General features: G+C 43.5%; 2 protein-coding genes across 2 annotated transcripts in view; both read left to right on the plus strand.

The window, feature by feature from the left end:
• Nucleotides 1-3,725, plus strand: part of LOC126981090 (tubulin alpha-2 chain-like) — an 8,704-nt gene extending 4,979 nt beyond the window's left edge. Inside the window, exons 3-5 of the mRNA XM_050831782.1 lie at nucleotides 1-121; nucleotides 924-1,052; nucleotides 2,514-3,725. The exon at nucleotides 1-121 is cut by the window's left edge and continues 52 nt beyond it. Coding sequence (XP_050687739.1) covers nucleotides 1-121; nucleotides 924-1,052; nucleotides 2,514-3,338 — 1,075 coding nt within the window. The 3' untranslated portion in view covers nucleotides 3,339-3,725. The remainder of the gene's footprint in view (nucleotides 122-923; nucleotides 1,053-2,513) is intronic.
• Nucleotides 3,726-14,329: 10,604 nt separating this feature from the next.
• On the plus strand, nucleotides 14,330-21,154 carry LOC126981091 (tubulin alpha-1 chain). The gene is made up of 5 exons (XM_050831783.1): nucleotides 14,330-14,491; nucleotides 17,431-17,653; nucleotides 18,040-18,212; nucleotides 18,350-18,478; nucleotides 20,223-21,154. Exons 1-5 carry the CDS (start codon nucleotides 14,489-14,491, stop codon nucleotides 21,045-21,047), a joined length of 1,353 nt encoding a protein of 450 aa, XP_050687740.1. The 5' UTR covers nucleotides 14,330-14,488; the 3' UTR covers nucleotides 21,048-21,154.
• The last annotated feature ends 3,846 nt before the right edge of the window (nucleotides 21,155-25,000 follow it).

The following is a 25,000-nucleotide window of genomic DNA, read 5'->3' on the forward strand; positions in this document are numbered from 1 at the left end:
CACCGGCAAGGAGGACGCCGCCAACAACTATGCCCGCGGCCACTACACCATCGGCAAGGAGGTGGTGGACCTGGTGCTGGACAGGATCCGCAAGCTGGCTGATCAGTGCTCGGGCCTGCAGGTGGGTGGCGATGATGACTACGGCACTCAGCAGTTATTGTTATTAGTAGTATTAGTATCATCATTATTACCATTTTCTCTCTCTCTCTCTCTCTCTCTCTCTCTCTCTCTCTCTCTCTCTCTCTCGCACAAACACAAAGATATCTTTCCCATGCTGCTTCGTACTTTTTTCATCAGAGTTAAAAAAAATCCCTCCTTATCATCGGAGGCAATATATCCCTTGAGGTGCCTCAGACGCTGATGTTGGCATTTATTCAGTCTTTGGAAATACACTCTCGTGACACACTGTTACTGATATCATAAACATATTTTCTGTCGCACATTCATCTAGCTGTTAATACGACCTGATAATTTTCTTGCGTTGGCACTCTACCTCTTCAACTTAAAAGAATTTGAACGCTCAGTTCCTTTTAGTCATGAATATTTATTTCTTGTAATGTATTCCAGAATTTTGTTTTTGTTCCTTATTTACTTTGGGTATGTTAGGTTCTTTTCCTTTTAAGGCACACTTATACCATAAACATATTATTTAACCTGTTTCAGGCTGTTGTGATCTTGTGCATTTCTTTATTCTTAAAATATTTCAAAAATATTGTACGACGTTGGATTTCACTTCTTTTCCTCTTTCCTTTTTTCTAGATTCCTTCCCACTTTAACTATGGGAAAAGGGAAGGAAGACTGACTAAGGAACCTTGAAATTACCTTTAGCCCCTGCACCCCCTACCGCCCTCCCGCCCATTCTGCTCGCCCTCCTTAACCCTCCTCCACCCTCCTCCACACACTCACCGAGGCGTGTCTTTCAGGGCTTCCTCATCTTCCGGTCCTTTGGGGGCGGCACTGGCTCGGGCTTTGCTTCCCTGCTGATGGAGAGGCTCTCGGTGGAGTACGGCAAGAGGAGCAAGCTGGAGATCGCCGTCTACCCCTCCCCTCAGGTAAGCAAGCGCCCCCGCACCGCCGAGCGCGCCGCCGTGGTGGTCCTACAGTTATGGTAGACGTAGTAGGCGCAGACCAGGCAGGCGTAGTCTCCACCTTCAAGTGCATGACTGATGAGGCGTACAAGCGGATTTTTGGCAGGTTGTGATAGAAGCTGCAGGGGTCATAAATTAATGTGAGGGTGACCGTGAGTTAAATACCTTTGGATATTGTTGAAAATTAATTTGCGTTGGGGGCATACGCTGCAGCAGCGCGTGGCCTCGGTGCTCATCTCCGTAACATTGGCACTTGAGCCTGTGGTGGGAGGGAGCCCATTACCCCGGGACACAGGGCCAGTGTGACATCCAGGTTACCACAGTTTACCTTCCCCAGGTTTCCCCAGGTACCCATTTATCGACCAGCCCGAGAGGGAGGATGAACAGCTGGGTGAGCTGCACGCCGACTGCCCGGGCCGGGATTCGAACCCGGGCCCGCGGAGTAGAAGACAGGCACTCTGACCACTAGACCACGGAGGCGTTGTTAAACGCTTTATGAATTTGGGTTAATTATGCAAGATCACATAATTAGTAAGTGGCCTTCTTGCTAACTTGTATCTCTTCAGGTTGATTTGATTTTGCAAACGAACATTCTGTGATCGTTGCCAACATTATTATTTTTTTTTTATCTGTACCTCCGACTTTGAGGACATAGCCAATTTAATTAATCATGTTACCTTAGAAGAAAATAATATTTACATCCATTTCCGGTACGCTACATGCAAGGGAAAAAGTTTAAGGAGCATACGCTGCCTGAGAATTTTGAAAAGGATACAGTCTGGTACAAATGAGAGGAAAGTATGAGTAGCTTCTAAAACAGAGCCAAAAAGTCTATTTAGTCCAATGTTTTAAATCAGAGGTCGGAAAAAAAATAACGAGCTATCGTTGTTGGTATTTACCTAAGAGGTTACTCAGTTTTAGCCTAACCTATTGTCCACGCATATCCGTGCTGCAGTAGTTAGCGTGCCTAAATGTAAATCTGCAGGCCTGGGGTTTGAATCCCGGCCTGGGCGGTCGGCGCACAACTCACTCATTCATCCTTCCTTTCGGGGTGGTCGATGAGCCCAAGGAGTAACCTGGGAAAGTAAACTACTGTGGTAACTCGGATGTTACATTGGCCCAGTGTCCCGAGTTAATGTTTTCTCACCCACCACAGGCTGATGGGCCAATGGTATGGAGATGAGCACTGCAGCCACGCGCAGCCCATAGTGTTATGAAGATATTAGTAGCAGTAATAGTAACAGAAGTAGCAGCAGTTGTACTAGTATGCATCCTCATTATTATCATTATTATCAATTGTAGTAGCAGCAGCAATAGGATGCTCTAGAATACACATTCCTTAAGTTGAGGCTGCACAGAATACTCGTAGTGGCTGTCGCTTTGGCATTGTGTGCAGTATTGATAACGAGTGCCCATTGTCTACAGGCCGCCACGTCCGTCGTGGAGCCTTACAACTCCATCCTAACGACGCACACCACCCTGGAACACTCAGACTGTTGCTTCATGGTGGACAACGAGGCCATTTTTGACATCTGCCGCAAGAACCTGGACATCGGCATGCCTACCTATACCAATCTGAACCGTCTCATTGGACAGGTGGTTTCCTCAATCACCGCCTCGCTGAGATTCGAGGGCGCTCTCAACGTGGACTTGGCAGAGTTCCAGACAAACTTAGTGCCTTACCCAAGAATTCACTTCCCGCTGACCACATACGCGCCGATCATCTCTGCCGAGAAGGCCTACCACGAACAGATGTCTGTGCCGGAGATTACCAAGGCGTGCTTCGAGCCTGCCAACCAGATGGTGAAGTGTGACCCACGAAATGGCAAGTATATGGCCTGCTGCCTGCTGTACCGTGGTGACGTGGTGCCGAAGGACGTCACGACTGCCATCTCCTCAATCAAGACCAAGCGATCCATTCAGTTTGTGGACTGGTGCCCCACCGGGTTCAAGGTTGGCATCAACTTCCAGCCACCCACCGTTGTGCCTGGTGGAGATTCGGCCAAGGTGTCCCGTGCTGTTTGTATGTTGTCCAACACCACGGCCATTGCTGAGGCCTGGGCCCGCCTAGACCACAAGTTTGACCTCATGTATGCCAAGCGAGCCTTCGTGCACTGGTATGTGGGTGAGGGCATGGAGGAGGGAGAGTTCACAGAGGCTCGTGAGGACCTGGCTGCCCTGGAGAAGGACTACGAAGAGGTGGGGATGGACTCTGCCGACGGCGAGGAGGCGGATCCCGATGAATACTAACCTTGGGGCCTGGGAATTTTGCAAGGGTCGCCTCGCTGCTGGGATGGGACGAGATACTCTTTGGAAGATGCTAACTATGGTTCATACACGGTATTGATTTTGTGCATGTTTGCCTTGCATTCTTTACGTGTTTTAAATGGCTGTATATTTGCTTCTGTGACTTCTCGACGAAAATATTGACATGGATTGGCTCCACTTTTATCGACTTCCTGAATGTGTCGGTCCAAATAATTAATACTTCGTTGTGAATAAAGATTATTATATGAGGACGAATGGGAGCTAGAGTCCATGGATACTTCTGTACAAGCTTAGCTTAGCTGATACAACATCCATTTCCTTAACTACAATAAATACTTTTGTGAACTAAATATACTTTGAACCAAGGTACTTTTTTTTTTTCTTGTCATTTAGTTGTTAATATGATTTCTTTTTTCCTTCTCTACTGATCCGTTAGAGTTTTATCAAGTTGAAGGTACAAACGCTGCTCCTTCATCGTTGCTGTTACAAACCCCTAATGAGAGTCGTGCTTAAGCCCGCCGCTCGATAACTATACACATGACTCCTGAGACGAAGACGATAACATAAATACGATTATGAAATTGGCAAACAAAATTCTATTAAGCTTTAATTAAATACGGTAAACGAGTCGTAATATTAAATTTCATGAAGTGTCCTATCTAAACAAACCCCGTTAAATATCGTAACCCTGTCTTAACACACCCACGAAATATCCAAACCATCCTTCCACATCCTTCTACATCATCATCCACACTTCCACATCCTTCCCATAACATACTATCCTTTCCATTTCCTTCCACAGCTTTCCCCATCCTTCCAAATCTTTTCATATCCCTCACTATTCTATTTCCTTCCAAATCCTTACCACATTATTATAAATCATTCCTCATCCTTCCACGCCCTTCCATATTCTTCCACAGCCTTCTACAGCCTTCCAAATATCCTTCTACATCCTTATCTTTCCATATCCTTCCTAATCCTTCCACATCCTTCTAAATCCTTCTACATCCTCATCTTTCCACATCCTTCTTCACCCCTATCCTTCCATATCCTTCCACATCCTTCCCCATCCCTCCATATCCTTTCAAACTATTCCCACATCCTTTCCACAGCTTTCCCTATCCTACCACATCATTTCCCAATCTTCTACATCCTTTTACATCCTTTCAAATCCTTCCACATCCTTTCACATCCTTTCAACATCATTACCATTCTTTCATGATCTTACCAAATCATTCCCACATCCTTCCACCTCAGCGTTGCCAAATTATCGTACTCAGCGCATTTCATTTTCGTAGTTGCTCACCGATAACTATAACAATAAAGAACGAAAAGCATCAGTATTCAACAGTTTTAGCACTAACTTTGATTTTCTCACGTTACTTGTGTAGGTACGAGAGTTTGAGGCATAAAAATGAGAGATACGATATGTGGTTAATACGATAATTCTCCTTCTCCGTCCTTCCCCTCTCAAGGCTATATTTTGGGTCAAGGAGGCAGACGGTCTTCGTGTTCTAGTTCGCGTTCTCCCGGCACTCCAGCATCGATCTCCTCCTCCAGCCTCTTGATCATCGACCGGCGCTTCCTGACTCCATCTCTCTCCCGCCCCGCCAGTTTTCTTTATCCACGTCCCATCAGCGTCATCTCATGTGATTGTGTGCTCTCAGGTGTTTTCTTCACTTAGGCCTATGTATTTTTTTTTTCGTTTACCTGTATCTATCCTTTCTTTTTTTATTATTTGGTTCCTTATTTACTTGTTTTTTTTCTTGTTTTTTGTTTATTTCTATTCACCCTATTTCTCTCAGCCCTCTCATCCCCTTCCTATTCCTTCTATTCTCCTGTTCCTCATAATTTATTCCTATCCTATTCCTTTTCCTTTTATCCCATTCCTCTCCCTTAGTAACTTTTCGCTATCTTTTTCATCGCCTTTTCTCTTTCCTCACTATTTGTTTGTTTGTTTTTTCTTTTATTTATTTGTGTATGTATATATGTATGTATGTTTTTCAATTTTCCAGACTCCTTCCCCAGTTTACTTCCCGTTTTTTCACAGCTGTTGTGGGTGCCCTTGTGTCCCCGCCATGCACCTCCACACTATGAGACATTTTAATATGTTTCAAGTAGTCATAGCCTTCCTAACATAAATCGCTTGTTTGTTCTTGACCCTCAAAGGCCTTGATACAAATACAACTTTTGCTGAGAATACCAAGAAGATAATTGAACTGGTTTATCTCTTGTTGTGGCTTATGATCGTGCTATCCCCATGTTCGCTGCAACGTTGCCAGATTGTCGTACCGATTTCAGACCACAAAATTGCCTCCTCAACGCAATAACTGCCTTCATATATAGTTATCGTTAAAATGGTTAATTATTGGTGTTCTTTGGCAATAGCTATGGCTCAGAAACCGGTAAGTACGAGGCTCTGAGTCCGATAATCTGACAACGGTGGTTCGCTGTCCTAATGTCCAGTGCGTTTTCTTTCTTTCCTGCATGTTTCATCGACTTTCTTCTCTGGTTCATTTCCAATTCTTGTACAACTGTTTGTAGAATATTTAACAGTCCATTATGCAAAGAAAAATTTAAGGTTTCTCTTTATATAGATTCGAATCCATCACCCATTATACAGAATACTAAATATGACTCACTGAAGCTCACAAACATTTTAAACAAATAAGAATATCAAATAAATTTATAGCTCCACTACAAAAGCACTATTCCAATTAGTTAATATCAGTGGAAAAAAAACTTCTTGAGAAATTGATCTGAGGTAGGGAAAAAAAATTGTCTAAATAGGGCGAAAGATTTTAAAAACTTCATAGCTACACCTCAGATCAGTTTCTCGAAATGGTTTCTTAACCCTGACATTAAGGAAGATCCGAACCAGTCTGCAAACCTACCCCACCGTCCTCCAAATATAATACCAGACACGTTCCCATAGCTCAGGGGGCCGCTTAAGCCTAGTGGGTAGAGACTTGGGACGCCGGTCGAGATGATTGGAGGTCGATCATATCCCCGGGCAATAGTTGATGATATTGGTTGTGCCTCCTGTTAACCCTCTGCTGGTTACAAAGACACTCAACTAGGTACATTTTTTCAATCGTATATGTACCTCAGTAGACGCTCGTTTGTTACTACAGTAAATCTCTCGTAGAAGTTGCTGAGATTTTTATGGACTGTATTGTGATCCTAGTGGTAGTTTTACCCCACTTTTGTAACTTGAGTGGGAATATCACCCATAAACACCCGGTTAATCTCTCTGTGACCTTGGAAAATAGTCGTTATGGGAGTCTGATATGTTTAAGACAGTCACTCCCTAAACCCATTCAACCTTCTTGTTACTATAGGCCATCAACTGCCCTAAGGTAATGCCCTCACCACCCCTAAGGCAATCACGTATCATAACCCCAAGGAGCGGGTCATATTCTTAAACCTTCCGGCGCCCAAGCACATACATTTAACAAGGTTTTCGTGGGATATACGGGCATTTCCAGGGGTAGTTTTGTGACCCTGGTGGTAGTCTGACCCTTCCTCTGTACCGTGAACGTAAAAAAACACCCATGGAGACGCAATTGACCTCTTATTTTGCCTTTACAAATGATGGATGCAAGAGAAGGGAGCGTCTAACAATACCGACATCCAGACTCGACCTCCACAACCCGAGCACGACCCCTGCTACAAACACTCGTCTGTTACGCTTGCTTGGCGGTTTCGTGGAAGCAACTCCGTGACCTGCTGCTTCTTGCTTGCTTATATACGACGACTGAGCTATTTCCTTCCCTTTCTTTTCTCCTCCTCCACCCTCTTCCTCCTCTTCTTCTACCTCTTCCTTTGTCTTCTCTTCATTATCGTCATTTTCGCCTACTTTCGTATCATCAACTTTCTCCATAACATTATAATCTCCTCTCGTAATCTTCTCAATTCGTTTCCTCATCCTCCTCATCCTCCTAATTTCCCCCCTCCTCTTCTTCCTCTTTCTCTTCCTTCGCCTGTCTTCCATTTTCATAGTTTTATCCTTCCACCATAACCTTCTCCACTTACTCATTCTCCATCTTCTTCACCATCCCTTCTTTCTTCTTCCACCCCCTCATGCTCGTTTTCTCCTCCTCCTCCTCCTCCTCTTGGCCTTCTCGTATAGTCCTGGCCACAGTCTCTGAAAGATAAACCGCTTGAGTGTTCGGTTTCTCGGTGTCCTCAGTGCTACGATTACATTCACGGGGTAGAGGAAGGGAGGAGCGAGAGATGGTGAGTTGACGCCCACTCCTGTGTGTGTGGGGGGGGAGACCCGCCCGCGACCCGCCCACGCACACCAATTACACAGTCATGGTGAGGGCTGCTTTGACCTTCATCCGCTCTCATGCATTCTCTCTCTCTCTCTCTCTCTCTCTCTCTCTCTCTCTCTCTGACTGCCATTAACTCCATATTTTTCTCCCTATTCATCTTTCCTTCTCTCTCTCTCTCTCTCTCTCTCTCTCTCTCTCTCTCTCTCTCTCTGACTACCATTAACTTCATATTTTTCTCCCTCTTCATCTCTCTCTCTCTCTCTCTCTGACTACCAGTAACTTCATATTTTCTCTATTCATCTCTCTCTCTCTCTCTCTCTCTCTCTCTCTCTCTCTCTCTCTCTCTCTCTCTCTCAACACCACCAAAACCATTCGTGGCAGCGCTCTATAGCTAACTCAATGTAGAGGAGATTAATTTTATGCAACGCAACAGACTATTTACGAAAAATGGCTTGACATTGAGCAGTTATTTACCACGACGAGTAACAACACTTCCAATCATCACCACGAGTACTTTATAATAGATTGGCTTAAGAGCGAGGTAGTACTTTAGGGCCATATTCTTAAACATTTCGAAGTTCATATTTGGCAAGGCTTTCGAATGTATCTGGGGGTGGGTTCCAGGGGTAGTTTAATGATCCTAGTGGCAGCTTGACCCTTCTTCTGTACCATGAATGTGAAAAAAATACTCATTAAAACACGATTAATCTCCTTGTTTGAAGTTTAGAAATAGTATGTGAGAGTCGGCAGGGTCTAAAAATGCCGATTCTAATCCGAACTCATTATTCCAGTTGCAGCAGGCTAGGTAAAAACATCCTTCGGTAGACTATATTTACCTAGGTACCAGAGAAATAGTATATGGATAACTGAGCTCCATTGTATATATGAAAAAAAAAACGTTATTGTCAAATGTTTAATAACCTAACTATTTTCACATCAATTTCATACCTACGTCCATTTGTCCAGAGTGATGTTTCCCAGATATATAATAGTACTGCCTGGGATAGTGCGTACAAAGTTGCTGATTACATACCTCGTATCAAAACACTAATGTATCATAATCGGCTGGTCTATCAACACCAAGGCTCACTGTTCGCAATGATAGTAGAGCATTTGTAGCCCAGTTCCAACAAAATAACAATGTAACTCAAGCATTATTTACGAAGGCGGTGATATTCTATTTTATACCCGGCATTTTGTTATTTTAAGTCTTGCACTGTAACCGACACACACACACACACACACACACACACACACATTCCTGTCATTATCTCTTTTCCTCCCCCCACGCCCTTCCACCCATTTCCTACTTCTCTTACACACATACACACACACACACACACACACACACACACCTCCTTTCCTCCTCCCCCTTTCCCTCCATACCCCATCCCCTCTTCATCATCACTATTACTACCGCCCACATTCTCTCTCTCTCTCTCTCTCTCTCTCTCTCTCTCTCTCTCTCCCGGGTTTACAACAATGTCTTCAAGTCTCTTTATGAATCACGGCCTTATCACTCTCCCTAACTCTCCTCCTCCTTATCTCTCCCTCTCTTATTCCTCCCTTCCCCCTCTGTCTGCCTCTCTCACCTTCCCTCTCCTTCCCTCCCTCCCTCCCCTCTCCTTCATCTAGTTTCGTTCATTTCCTCATATCTCTGGCTCCTCAAGTCTCTCTCTCTCTCTCTCTCTCTCTCTCTCTCTCTCTCTCTCTCTCTCTCTCTCTCTGGTTCCCGTCATGCATGTCAACACACACACACACACACACACACATGTACACACACACACACACACACACACACACACACACACATGTACACACACACACACACACACACACACACACACCACTTAAACCTCATTATTAGGCAGCTGCATGAAGCTCCTCACTCGTTTTTTCTTTCTTTCTCTCATCTCGCTTCTGTTACAACCCTTTCTCTTTCACATTCCACGTTATATACTTTTTATACTGGCCGGGTCATGTGTAGCTATTATGTGTGGTGGTCTTTCTTTTTTTATACCTCTCTTGGTTGCCGCGTGAAGTCTTGAGGATAAGATAAGTAATTAAATGGGTGGCATCGATTATTTAAACAGTTGAAAGTCATCAGTGCCTCTACAACATCACCATCACAAGCATTATCATCATCATCATCATCGTCGTCATCATCAGGAGCAACAGCAGCTGCAACAACAACAGCACCCAACAATACCGATACATACTACTTATCATACCCCCATTACGTGTGTGTGTGTGTGTGTGTGTGTGTGTGTGTCCCCAATGCAGCATAGAGGCCAGTCATATCAAACGACTTCCGAATTTGCCTTGAGTTGAACAGAGACAGCCAAACATAGATAGATACGCATGACAAACACAAACACAAACTTAACAAGCAGAATGTGAGGCAACGTCTACAGATCCAGCATTGGTCTGCACGGTCACACGCATTGCACCAAGGCAGGGAGACATGACCACGTACCCTTGTGACCGCAGCCCCCCAACTCCAAGTCTCCAACGGGCCGACTCGTCTTCTGTTGCTAGAGCCTTCAAAAGTGTGCGTGTGTGTGTGTGTGTGTGTTTGTGTAAACCCCAAAATGTTTGAGAATACGGGCCTTATTTTTTCAACTTTGTGCGCCGAATTCTCGTCACCGAAGCGTCCTGTACGGCGACGTTGGGTTAATTTAAGAGAGAGAGAGAGAGAGAGAGAGAGAGAGAGAGAGAGAGAGAGAGTAGATTTCACATTTTTGAATTCTGAAATATTTGGAAGCACTGTCAAACGACCTATATTTCTTCGTGGTCTAACATGTTTCTCTTTATCATATATATTGATTGATAGTTTATTGTTGCAAGTAAAACAACAAAGGAGAAGAGAGGAGCATATACTTCAGCAAGACCTATGTAAAAACTCTCCTTACTGAAGCCTCGGAGAAAGACGGAGACAAGAACTAGAAAATGAGGGCAGACACATGATTGGGCACACACACACACACACACACACACACACACACAGAGGGCGGTCTTGTTTGACCTTTTGACCTTAGATTCCAGACAGAAAGCGAAGAGTTACGAAAGTGTCCTTATTATTTTTTTTTGTAATATAAAGTTTAATGTGTTTATATGCTCAGAGTAAACGTATGGGCTACATTTATAATTTTAGTAACAAGATTAATTTATATTTATTTTATGCTCTCTCTCTCTCTCTCTCTCTCTCTCTCTCTCTCTCTCTCTCTCTCTCTCCCCTTTAATGTAAGCGATTGACGCCACTTGTGAATGTTGCAACCAGCGTTTATACACACACACATACACACACACACACACACACACCAACAGTATACAGATCAGGTGGTGGCACAGTTTTGCTTTTCGTCTTCTTTCCCTCCTCTCCATCTACTTCACACATATAATGAAGGCAAGACATCAAAAATACATTCAAAACATTTCCTCTGCTTCGTTTGAAAGTGAATTAGTAACATTATAGAGCTTCTGTTGGTGTTGTTGTTGGTGGTGTTGGTAGTGTTTGTGCTCCTGCTGTTGTTAAGGCAGTTCTGGTTATGTTGGTAGCGGTGGTGAGTGTAGGAGAGAGAGAGAGGTATCCGATGACACCACCTTCTATCTTCTCTCCTGACTATTCCTTCAGTGTGTTGGGGAAGTAAAAAGGGTGGGCGAGTGTGTGGGCGGTGTGTGTGTGTGTGTACGGATTGGGGACTATGCACGTAAGGGGGTGGTTGGGGGTGGGGCTGGGTTGTCGGTATGTGTGTGTGTGTGTGTGTGTGTGTACGGATTGGGGACTATGCACGTAAGGGGGTGGCTGGGGGCTGGGTTGTCGGTATGTGTGTGTGTGTGTGTGTGTGTGTGTGTGTACGGATTGGGGACTATACACGTAAGGGGGTGGTTGGGGGTGGGGCTGGGGGCTGGGTTGTCGGTATGTGTGTGTGTGTGTGTGTGTACGGATTTGGGACTATGCATAAGGGGGTGGTTGGGGGTGGGGCTGGGGGCTGGGTTGTCGGTATGTGTGTGTGACTGGAAAGCCGGCGATGAAGGTGCAGCAGCCTTGGCCGCCCCGCCTCCAGCTTCCTGCCGACCACTGATGTCATGCCGCCGCTAAATATAAAGATGATCTCACACACACACACACACACGCACACACTTCCTTAGAAAGTTCGATCATACCAAGATTTGCCTTGCGGACGAAGTTGAGGAGAGCATCCATTCCATGTTTGATCTGTTAATAATTTCAGACATTCATCAACTCAGGAGAGGAACGTTTGTCTTCATCCCGTATATGTATGCTAGTATGTATGTATATATGTCTGTCTGTCTGTCTGTCTGCATGTAATGTGTATGTTTGTCTGTATGTATTAATGAGATGAGATGAGATTTTTAAACGTATTCCAGTTAACCTTCCTGCAAAGTGCTTTTGTTGGCTAAGGAAAAGTATGTTCATCTAATACCATGAACAAATTGATTACTTTGTCAAATCCAAGAATAATTTAGTTATGAAGAAACCTGCCGTGTTGTAGGTTTATCTTAAATACTGGAAAATTTGATAAAAACTACTACTACTACAGGGTCGTAATTTCTGGGAGGGGGGGGGGGGCGCTAGGGAGGCTATACCCCCCCCCAACGTTTTCTATATCGGCATCAAAATGCTCCTAAAAGTGCTATTTTTCAAAACATTTCCCCCACCTGCATATGATCGCTTTATACTTCTACTACTGCTACTACTACTAAGCTCTCTCTCTCTCTCTCTCTCTCTCTCTCTCTCTCCAATAGCCTGTCCAGCTATTCATTCGTCCGTCCATCATCCCCCACAGGTCAGTATAACCAAACCTTCAAAGTCGGCTACTTTTGTCTTTGTGTTTAAGAGAAATGGTAATGACGTTTGTGCTCGAGGTAATGGTTAATGTTTTACAGGTATTATTTTTTTGTGTGTTTCGGTTTCACTGACATTATAAAGTGTGTTAATTAAACTAGATTTTGAATGGCATCTAGTTTGTAAAAGTTTCCTTTACTTTTAAAGGGCTCTGTGGTGTGAAGTGGCTAGCGTGGCGTGGTCCCGTGTTCGAATCCCGGCCCCGTGTTCCGGAGCAATGGGTTCTTACCCACTAGGGCCACCACAAGCTCAGTTGTCAGTGCGATTAAGATGAGCACCGCGGCCATGCGCAGCTGGACAGATTCATGTTTCCATCAGGCTAGCATTATAAGCAGACAAAAACTATATTATAATTGAGTTATTTTACAATGCACCTGAAATTTATATATATATATATATATATATATATATATATATATATATATATATATATATATATATATATATATATATATATATATATATATATATATATAAATATTTATAATCTGATATTGACGTCAACGTAAACAATACTAGATTTGGTTTCACACACACATATATATATATATATATATATATATATATATATATATATATATATATATATATATATATATATATATATATATATATATATATATATATATATATATATATATATATATATATATATATATATATATATATATATATATATATATATATATATATATATATATTTGGAATAACAGAATGCATTTACATTTATTTTCCTATTTTCATCATAAGTTGACACACACTACTACGGAAATTGTCTTACGAGTTTATGACTCAGTATTGGAGACCTTTGAGACAGCAGCATCAGAGTAATATTAGGATTCAGAATATTTTCGTAGTGGCTCCCTCCCCACCTTGGCACCAGAGGGCATTGGTCAAGCTCGGTGAGCCGCTTTGCTATCTAAAACGTATGCGAAGATCTTCGGTATAGTACGCTGTGTAGACTACCGGAATTATAATTTCTTTGTCGGATGAGGTTGTCTGTGTGGGTTTGTTTGATTAATTAAAAACGGTTTGCACGCATGTAAAAAAAATTCTGTTTAACTTTGTTACTCAGCTGTTTGGCATGAGGTGCGCCCTCGTGTATGTTGTGTTTGTTATAATATTGTTTGCCCTGTATGTAAAGTCTGCTTATGGCACTCAAGTGAATCGCAGGCTGGCGTGGCAGCAGATCTGGGGTACCGCCTTCATAGCCGTCTGCTCGACCATGACCATTCACTTCATGACTTGGGGTGACTAACCGGGTGAGTAAAACTTGTAAGCCCTTACTTACAAGCAGGTAGAGTCAGCTTGTTCTTTTGACAGCCAATAACTGTATGTACTACCATGAGTACTCCACCTACAAGGGTGTGGAAAACAAATTTATATGTAGGCCTACGGTACCTTATCAGCATAATTATAATGCTATTGAAATTATTTCATGTTCTCTGCACGAATATCATATACGTTTGGTACTTCGATCAGCTTGTTATCCAATATGAGTATTGGTAGAAAATGTATTGAAAAAAAAAAATGTATTTAATAAAACACGTAGTTTCAGTTATAGTACTACATGTCAGGGAGTTCTCGTCCGGTTATTCTATCACAGCAACCGCACACTGAACAACCCCGTCACTTCCGGCCACAGCAGTGTCGCATATCTTCCGTTTAGTCTATATGATCTCTTGCTATCTCTATACTCTGTATAGGAATCCAACTTGAAAATACGAAGGGGGACAGGGAATGACCTCATTTAGTGCTTTCACAAACGTTGATGCAATAGGAAATGTTTCCTAGATTTAGATAACAAAAATTTTCAAATTTTGTAGGTTGGCAACGCCTGCGCGCGTCTCGGACCGAGGCTATATAAGCAGCAGAGCGCGGCGCCGCGCCTCAGACCAGACCAATCGCGGGAACGCCAATCTACGCTCCTGTGAGACGGTTCAGCTTTCAACCTTCCATTTTTGAACTCCTGGAAAGCTACAACCATGGTGAGTGTTTGTGTATTGTGTTGCCACCGGCAGGCCTATTTGTGACGCGGGGGGTGACGCGTATCAGTCCAGCAGGCTTTGATTGACAAAACATGAGGTGCCGAGGTCCGTTTGAATGCCGGTGTCGGAAGGTTGGCTGTCAGCTGACCTGTGTCGCGGCCTGCAGGCACGGGGGAGTGTCGGCGAGGGACACGGTAGTCCGGGGGCAGGGCGTGCCTTGGGGTACTCATGGCAAGGTGTTAAAATATGCGCAGTGTTGCTTCCCACCCCGCGCGGGCCCCTCGCCGCCACCCGCCACACTTGGCGGGCTGCTTCCCCCCCCCTCAATGCCGTTATGCCCGCGCGGCCTTTGCTTGTCGGCGGTGCTTGGGTCACCGGCGCAGGGCTGATGACAGACCCGTGCCACAAATAGTGAAATGTACGGTTGGGGACGGTAAATCTGCTATCACTACCATTGCCCACCCCCACATGTAATCGACGGGCGATATTGTCGTTAGAATAGATATAAGTACTTGTAGGGCGGGTTAGTTCGTTTTACTCCAGCACATTCAAATTTCAATAAATTGAAAATTTCGATCATAATAAAATGGGGAGGGCACAAAGAAAGGACAAGGGAGGGGTGGGCAGAAGGTAAGCGGGAAGATGCGAGCCGCCGGTAGAGTGGCGAGATGAGAAGTGGGAGATGGGATAGACTGGGGGAGAGGGGGGGGGGGGGTTGGACACTAGTTTAGCTGCTTCATGGACCATCCTCCCGCACGCCACGTGGAGGCTCAATGTTCGGGGGGTGGCTGGCTCTTGATTGGAAAGTAACCTCGCTAGGCGAAGCATTTCCCGTCAATGCGGGTTTCTTGTTATAAACTCACCGCGTTGTGGGTTACGTTACATGAACCGGATTATGAATAGTGCATCTACTGTTGCTTTGACTCACTTTAAAGCAGAGTGAAATATGTTTTGGGAATGTGTCTACTCTTATATATTTGGAATCGCTGATGGATAAGCCACTGAAGTATTCTCTAATGGTTCAACTGCAGACATTTACTTTGAAGAACTGGGAGCTCTCAGTCATTTAATGTCTTTTATACGGCTCCCTTTTCCAAGTTTTTAATTCGTCAGAGTTAGACTTTTCGAACTATAAAGGTGTCCTCATTTGTATATGATTTTTAGCTCGTCGGTTATTTCTTCAGGCTTTCAGTGTCTGTTAGAGGTATCTACTTGGTTTCTAACAACCCTTTTCTAACCTCCATCCCCCAGAGATATTAACTAAACTTACTTCAGCATTGACAAACATCCGGACGAGATTCCACTAGCCAGCCTCACTTCCGAACGCTGATCCTCCGCGTGGTGTGCAGGCTGGGGGCGGTTCATGAAACTGCTAAACTAGTGCGCCGTGGTGGAGAGGAGAAAGCCGCCGGGGTGATGGGACGCATGACTGAGGGCCGCGTGACTCAATTTCCTGCCCCGTGTGTTCTGGAGTGAGCCAGACCAGCAACCAACTTTCACGTCTTGTTGGGGTTGCTTGTATTCTGTTATGTTGCATCATAACGATCCCGTTGCTGCCACGACGCTAGCCAGTGGCTTTCAAAGTGGCCTTGAACACGTTGTTTTCAGTCTTTACTTAGATCGTTAGATGTACTATTACACATCTGTTAGATGTAGGTTAAGAAGGCTGAGCAAGATAGATCGTCGAGGGGTAAAAAGGATAGCCAACTCGGGGTAACCCTGAGCCAACTGTCATAGGGGAGAGGGAAAGTCCAACCGTCAGTGGGGTGATACAAAAGGCCAGCCGGTATACCAAGGAAAACGCTGGAAGGAGAGGGGGTGGCAGGGGACCGGCCGATTACAAACTTATTTACTATAGCGGCTATGAATACAGTCTAGGTATATGGGTGGAAGACTAGGGATGGGAAAAAAATTGCTTTAACCTGTAGCAGGAAGGAAAGTTGAGTGATGCGATAACCGCATGGTAACTGATGCCAGAGAAAGGACGTGGCCCTGCACTTCCTGTCTGTAATGAGGTCTCCGGCGGTGGTTGGCAGGAAGGGCTCTGAGGTTATCTGTGGGGCTCTCCAGTGTTATATAATTTATCAGTAATTAAAGTGACGACAGCGTCAAATATAAATTAAGGGTAGTAACAATCCACCCTTAGTGGCAATAAATAAGTTGCATGTTTTTATCTGAAACTAAAGTGTCAGCAGAACCAAAATTTTGAGTACTGGTCGTAAGGCTTCAAAGACGATTGCATTCAATGTTAACCTTTTATTTATTTATTTATTATTATTTTTTTATTATTATAGTTAGTGTTGGGTGTTGAATCATCAGTGTATCCATTTATTTAGTTTCCTGTAAGGCTTGAGGGTCTTAGGACAAATTTCCACTAAGATAAAGTAGATTCTTGAAGTTAACAGTGAAAGGTGAATTCACATATTTCGGCCGGTGGGCCTGATGATCGGTCCCAGCCCGTTGTGGCGCAGGGAAGTGTTGTAGTGTCATTATTTATCTTGGCTCATGGCGCGCCCCCCATCTTTAGGGCACTCGGCGGTGACCGAAATATCCGAGCTGTGGCTACGGGAAGGGCTCGAACCTGCGTCCTCCGTCGCGTTATGGACGACGTGGGTTCGAATCCGCCATTACTTTGGGATTTTTCAGTCACCGCCGATTGGCAAAAGACTACCCACACGCTGTCCTGAAGACAACCTATCAACCCGGACTCAAAAATTCAGTGAATCAAGAATGAGTTCAGAGGGGCAGCACGGGTCGAGAAAAGATTGCGCCACTTTAAACTTGCCTTCGCCGCAATGGGCTGGGGTCGACCAAGAGTTCCTACCGGGCAAAACACATTTTTTTAATTTTTTTTTTTTATTGCTTTTAATTTGTGCCTATCAAGAAATTATGTAATGGTTGTCCGGAGTAACAGCAATTTAATCGTCATCTTTCCACAGCGTGAATGCATCTCAATCCACGTGGGCCAGGCTGGCGTGCAGATGGGCAATGCATGCTGGGAACTGTACTGCCTTGAGCATGGTATTCAGCCAGATGGCCAGATGCCCTCTGACAAGACCATTGGTGTTGGTGACGATTCCTTCAATACTTTCTTCAGCGAAACTGGCTCGGGGAAACACGTTCCTAGAGCAGTGTTTGTGGACTTGGAGCCCTCAGTAGTTGGTATGTATAATGATTCAGCATATATGGATGTATTCAATAGGTTGAGGAATTCAGATAATTTTGAATAATAGGGATTTGATGAATTTCAATTATTAGATGCCAAAAGTTTGGAGTAAAGAATAAAGTTTATTTTAGCTCCTTTGAGTGGGATGCTGCAGTATGTCTTTGCCCATATTCTCAAAACTTTTTGGGGCTTGCACCCAATAATGTTTTTGTGGAGGGGGTTTATTCCTTGGGTTGATTTATGAGCCTAGTAATAGTTAAGCAAGGCTTCTGCACCATGAACATGAGTCATAAGAGCCCAACAAATCTTGTGGCCTTTGATATTGTCAAAAGCATCTGAGAATAGGAACCTTTTCAAATATTTATTTTCCATTGGCTTCCAGATGAGGTGAGGACAGGCGTGTACAGACAACTCTTCCATCCTGAACAACTTATCACTGGCAAGGAGGATGCTGCTAACAACTATGCACGAGGCCACTACACCATTGGGAAGGAGATTGTGGATGTGGTTCTCGACAGGATTCGCAAGCTGTCTGACCAGTGCACAGGCCTGCAGGTGAGTGGTTCTTTAATTTAGTTAGTGTATTTTAACTATTCTTAAGTGTAGACAAATCTTTTTTTGTATATGGACTAAACTGCATCATATTTCATGTTCAGGAATGGTTAATTACTGTAGATTTTTTTTCTTGGCAGGGCTTCCTCATTTTCCATTCATTTGGAGGTGGCACTGGCTCAGGCTTCACATCTCTGTTGATGGAGAGGCTTTCGGTTGACTATGGAAAGAAAAGCAAGTTGGAGTTTGCCATCTATCCTGCCCCTCAGGTGAGTTATGATTTTTCTTATTTTATTTATTTATTTATTTATTTTTTGGTCTTGGATTTGGTGACATTTGTCTTGATCAGTCCTTTTCCTCCATGCTGTACAGGGGGCTTTATTATAAGTGTGTTAGGACACCAGCACAGGTGTCCTGCGCATTATTAGCCAGATCCAGGAGAATGGCGTGGCATATTTTGGTCTGGTGGTAATAGGTTTGTAGGAGTTTCTCTGCAAGGTGTAGGGAGGCATCACAAGTATTTTTTCTCAAATGAGGATTTAGTTCATTGTACAGCACGTGCAATCAAATTTTAGATCTAGGAAGTAGACAATGAACATTTTGGTTTGAAATCTATTTCTTACATACAGGCTAGTAATTTTTCATAAATTGATTGGCTACTGATTCAGAAGTGTATGCACCAATTTACAGTTTAATGTCTTGTATGGGTATCACTGAATGCATGTGTCAAATCCACAGTTACTGCAATTGACTTAATCATGATATTAGGAACCCCCTGTTATTTGACTCAAAATACTACTCTTTAGTGCTGTTTTGACATGAAATGCCTGCCATTGTTACATAATTTTTGAATTTCATGGCAGGTATTGGTTTAGAAATTGCATGCCGCCTGCCGGCTAGGGCTGCTGGAAACTAGTAGTGGAAGGCACTGCCTCGCATTTTTGCAGTCTTAATTGTCTTATACAAGTACCATTACTACCATATCAACCTGTAATTTGTTTAATCTAGATACATTTTTTGTCATTCATATTGCATTTATTTATGTATTTCTTACCCCATGCACCTCATATATCACTGTTAGTCCTTTTGTGCCATGCAGATTCTTTATACCATATGTTAAAAGCACATGGCTCTCATCTGTAATCTGTACTCTGCTCGGCCAAGGAGAGTTGGCTTGGGTACCCAACCAAGGAGGGTAAAGGGGGCAAGTTCTCCAGAATAGAAGATGGATGGATATGTAGTAATGCACACTAGAATTGTTTTGGTAGTACCTATAAGTGTGCCCTAATGCACTCGTCAACTAGGAACAATCTACCCATTAGGTAGACTTTGGGTATGCATGCAATAAATTTGATTGTGAAAAAGAGGGTAATTGCCAAGATTATTTCTTGCCAGCTCTAAGCTGTATACAGTATTTAAATTTTCAAAGCTTTCAAACTAGTGACACATTCTTGCACTAGTACTTTTAAGCTAATATAGATTTTTAAAGATTAGATTTTGTCTTAACTGAAATTTTCACCAGGTGTTTGCAACCAGAGTTCAGCCAGCAGGAGGGATATAGTTAGAACACCCTCAATGATCCTGGCTGCAAAGTGGTGGCACCTCGGTGGTGTAGCTATTAGCATGCTTTGCAAAGAATCCACTGGGTCTGGTTCAATCTCTGCCCCGGGCAGTCAAAGCCCAGTTCACCTGTGGTTGGTTCATTCCTTCAGGTTAGTTGATTGGTACCTGGGGAAACCTGAGGAAAGTAAACTGTAAACAAAAGGTGTCACACTGTCCCTGTCCCAGGATAATGAGTTCTTGCCCATAACACGCCCAAAGGACCAGTGAGATTGAGTTGAGCAACAGAGCCTCATGCAAGCTTACTACCCCAGTTTTACTGAAGTTTTTGTTGCAGAATCACCTTAGATTGTGTTGGCCATTTCAGAAAGACCAGTCTTCAGTGTAGATTTTTCATCATATTGAGAAAGTAGCACACGTCAAAAAATGTTTCCTTTTTTTTTTACCTTGCAGGTTGCTACTGCTGTTGTTGAGCCATACAACTCCATCCTGACAACCCACACTACTCTGGAGCACTCCGACTGTGCCTTCATGGTAGACAATGAGGCCATCTATGACATTTGCCGCCGTAACCTGGACATTGAACGCCCATCCTACACAAATCTCAACAGACTCATTGGCCAGATAGTCTCCTCCATCACTGCCTCCCTTAGGTTTGATGGGGCTCTCAATGTAGATCTTACAGAGTTCCAGACTAACTTGGTCCCCTATCCCAGAATTCACTTCCCCCTGGTCACATATGCACCAGTGATCTCTGCTGAGAAAGCTTATCATGAGCAGCTGTCGGTTGCTGAGATCACAAATGCATGCTTTGAGCCTGCCAACCAAATGGTGAAGTGTGACCCACGTCATGGCAAGTACATGGCTTGTTGCCTGCTGTACCGTGGTGATGTCGTGCCAAAGGATGTCAATGCAGCCATAGCTTCCATCAAGACCAAGCGCTCCATTCAGTTTGTGGACTGGTGTCCCACCGGGTTCAAGGTTGGCATCAACTACCAGCCACCCACCGTGGTGCCCGGTGGAGATCTGGCCAAGGTGTCCCGTGCTGTCTGTATGTTGTCCAACACCACGGCCATTGCTGAGGCCTGGGCCCGCCTAGACCACAAGTTTGACCTCATGTATGCCAAGCGTGCCTTCGTGCACTGGTATGTGGGTGAGGGCATGGAGGAGGGAGAGTTCACAGAGGCTCGTGAGGACCTGGCTGCCCTGGAGAAGGACTACGAAGAGGTGGGGATGGACTCTGCCGACGGCGAGGGCATGGAAGGGGACGAATATTAACTTCTCCCTGCATTTGTCACTGACTTCAGTGGAGATTTAACATTCCAGTCATCTAAACAAAATTCCTTTAGAACACATTCCAAAAGAAATAAATTTGAGATGCTCTGTATTGAAGTTTGTTTAACATTTCATAATTATGGTTGTTTCACTACTGCCAAGAAAATATAAATGGATATTCTTAGGTTTTATTGCCAACCCTTTCCAACAATAACACCTTGTGTTTGGCCCACGATCCACAACAGCGATGGAGCAATTATCTATGGCAGCAGCCAGACCAGTTCTAGAGCAGGTGGTGCTAACAATACATACTACCAGGGCACCTTTGTAATTAACCCTGGCGGTGTACATACAGTGTTAGGACTTTGCAAGCTAGAGCGACTTTGATGAACACATTCTTTAATGGGAACAGGATATTGACATGGAAAGACCCTACTGGAGAGTTAGAATTAAATCTGGGAATCCGGACATAAGGAAGGGTGTAATCACTAAATTCAATCCGGAACTACCGATTATTAAGAGATAATGGAGGCTATAACCAAGAGGGAGAAGGTTGAAGGATTTTATCAATTTAGAAAAAAGTAATTTGTGAAAATGTAGACAAAGTAACATGAAGCTTCACTAGAAATAGAAGGAAAAGCACCTATGAACAACGTCCTTAACGTTGACGGTCACGGTCAAAACAGGATAAGGGGAACCCCGCCTTAATTCAGCATCGTTGTCTGCATTTATCAGTACCTATTTGTGTATGGTCAGCAACCTTGCATAAGTCGCTGATTATACCGTAGTCAAGATCGTTAATGTATATGATAAACAGCAATGGACCCAAAGCTAATCCCTGAGGGACTACACTATAAAAAAAAAATATAGTAACTGGCCCAATCCGAGTTATTAACATTAACCTGAACCCTCTGTCTTCTGTTCCTAAGCCCCACATCTATCCACTTCAGAAGTTTGTCCTTTGGGCTTTTATTTTAGTGAAGTCTTTGTTGTGGCACTGTCGAATGCCTTACTAAATTCAAAATAAACTTCCACAACGTCAAAAGATTAGTTAGGCCTCTTCCATAATGATGGAGAGAGACTTTCTAAAGATGCTGGCCAGTGGCCCGAAATTGTCTAGATACCTTGAGAACCCGCGGTAAAATTTCACCTGGACCGAGCGACTTGGGTTTTCTTTAGTTAATCTATCACTGGTTTTTCTGACATAACATTTTTCTTCCCTTCCCGGCTTCAGGTAAAGACGACGACGTTTTCATTTGTAAATATAGACAAGAAATGCTCATTTGATATTGTGCTTGTGTCCTTACTGTCGAGGTGCCTCCCGTCTTGTTAGAGATACGCCAGTCCTCGTCGACAGACCGACTTGGTCGGCTCGGCTGACGTCAGCCAATAAAGTCGGTCTGTCGGCACCCTGCTACGGGCCGCTATATGAATTGGCAAAGGCCCGTGCTTCCTCCTTTAAGGAGAGAGCAATCTTTAAACAAGCAATTTATAATGTCCTGTTGTGTTTTACATAATTAGTTAAAGTAAAACATCCAAAAGAAACCTGGGAATTGAGAGACATTGTTTTGCATCAATAGAAACAAATGGCAACGTCACGAGTAGTATCAAAGAGGTAGTTAGGGTTGCGGGAAAAAAAAAATCCACCGAATTGTAGTGATTAAGATGAGCAGGAGGATAATTTGCTGAACATCCCAACGTAGCCAAGAAGAAAACTGAAGGGCGAACGAGTTGGGGCAGAACAGTAAAGCCCACCTATAGACCTAATCAAATATTCAGGCGATTTCATTTTAAAAATACCAACTTTTAAAAATACCAACTTTTTTTTTTTCAATATTTGTCGGCACCTCAAGGGTGGGGATACGGGCTATATAGAGCCCGCCAGGGTCAAGCACATCTGTCCTTCCGGGGAGGGACCAACGGCCCTTGTTGGGTGCCGGCTCATGAAGAGGAGGATGCCGACAGACCGACTCTATCGGCTGACGTCAGCGGAGCCGACCAAGTCGGTCTGTCGACGAGGACTGGCGTGTCTCTTACCTAACTTGTACAGTCATCCTGCAGTAGTTGAAACAAAAATTCAGGGTAAGTTTTCAAATCTTCAAATGTTATTTAGAACGTTCTCCCTTATTAACAGTCAATGGCAAATCATGGGGTGTACGTATACCTTGTACGTACTTCTAAGTGTCTTTTACGCTCCTCTTTTATAGTAGTAGAGCGCAAACATATACAACATCTACGGAATGCACGGTGACACTGTTGGGAAGTTCATCTGTGGCCACCACAATATAAGCAGTACCTCCCTCGTGTGCTGAGACAAACTGATATTGCCAGCCACCATGAGTGAGTGGCATCTACGGGCCACTGAAAGAGTCCCGTGTGCGGGCAGCATTAGTAAGAAGGGCTGAGAGAAGTTATTGCTTTTAGCAGCAATAAAAATATTCTGACCTGCAACATTTTGTTCGTAGATTCCATCATCTGCTTAAGATTGTTACCCCAACAATTTTATCGTTTTCTAAAACAAGTTAGTTGAAGGGCAGACTATCACTATTTTATTTATGTGTGTTCTGATTACATCGTTGTTAAATTTATATTCTTCATCATTCAAGGAATTTTCTTTCGTGTAGTGAATGGAGAGAATATATATATATATATATATATATATATATATATATATATATATATATATATATATATATATATATATATATATATATGTGTGTGTGTGTGTGTGTGTATATATATATATATAGATATATATATATATATATATATATATATATATATATATATATATATATATATATCAAATGACTTCATGCGATATGGTGATGTACCACAGTAACACGTACCTAGTGTGCAGGGATCTTATAATCGGTAGGTTTGGAACTCTACTCACTGGTCTGAGATGAAGGGAGAAAGTAAGTTTCCAGTTATTAACTAAAGCATTAGAGATATTGGTTGATCCCTTGAGGTCTACGGTATGGCTTTAGGTAGACCAAAAAAAAAAAGTTAAATCTGTTCTTTTGAAAAGTAGTGTCTCGAAATCCATATATTGTGTACCTTTACCCTCAGTGATCGACTTTAAACGGGATTTATGTATCATTCCGCATATGTATTACACCCAAGGAACCGAGCACCTATCTCAGAGACACGTCAGTCCTCGTCGACAGACCGACTTGGTCGGCTAAATTTCGATCGCCGATAGAGTCGGTTTGTCGGCACCCTTTGGCAATGGCCCGTGCTCCCCCGTGCAGGGAGGGAGCAATCTTTTCCCTCTTTAAACGGGCCGTCTTCGGACAAGGGCCCGTTTCGCCTAGTGATACTTGGGGATAAATCTTTGAAGAAGCATATCTATCTTCATCAACTAGATCTTATGGTAAGACAAAGCTTATATATATGAAAGAAGTAGGTCTTTAATTACAGCATACTTGATAAACAAGGTAATGCTAACCAGGTACATTATGCCTTATTGTTAGATTCTTTCTTATAGTGTAGCTCTACAGCCCGCATCGACGCCTATCGGAAGATAGGTTTATCGTACTGTAGTGCCCGAAAAATAAGCCAGAATAATTTAAAGTGAAACATATAACCTTAACATCAGAGAGCAAGGTGAAGCGAGCCCGTATACATTATCCATCACGTATTCCCAGATGTGCCGTCCGGCCAACCTCTATACAGACACACAAACAAAAACAAACAAACAAAAAAAACAAGTGTGTGTGTGGGTGGGGGGGATACCTGATGGATACGTACACTGGCTCGCCTCGCCCTGCTCTCTGATAATCGGGTACATGTTTCACTTTAAATCATTCTAGCCTAATTTCCGGGCACAACAGTATCAGCAGAGTTACCCTTGAAATCTCTAAGGGGAGCCTCCTTCACTGCCATCTGCCGAGGAACACGGAAGAACCTCACGCGGCTGTTCCCTGAAGCGGCTGGACCCCCATGTGTGCGGC

Source organism: Eriocheir sinensis, chromosome 46 (genome assembly GCF_024679095.1).
Source record: "Eriocheir sinensis breed Jianghai 21 chromosome 46, ASM2467909v1, whole genome shotgun sequence".
Lineage (NCBI taxonomy): Eukaryota > Metazoa > Arthropoda > Malacostraca > Decapoda > Varunidae > Eriocheir > Eriocheir sinensis.

What these genes read in the sequence shown, in the direction of transcription:
- LOC126981091 (XM_050831783.1), top strand. An exon ending in CTTGGAGCCCTCAGTAGTTG is followed by an intron (nt 17,654 to 18,039) that starts GTATGTATAATG and finishes ATTGGCTTCCAG; the next exon opens with ATGAGGTGAGGACAGGCGTG. An exon ending in ACCAGTGCACAGGCCTGCAG is followed by an intron (nt 18,213 to 18,349) that starts GTGAGTGGTTCT and finishes TTTTCTTGGCAG; the next exon opens with GGCTTCCTCATTTTCCATTC.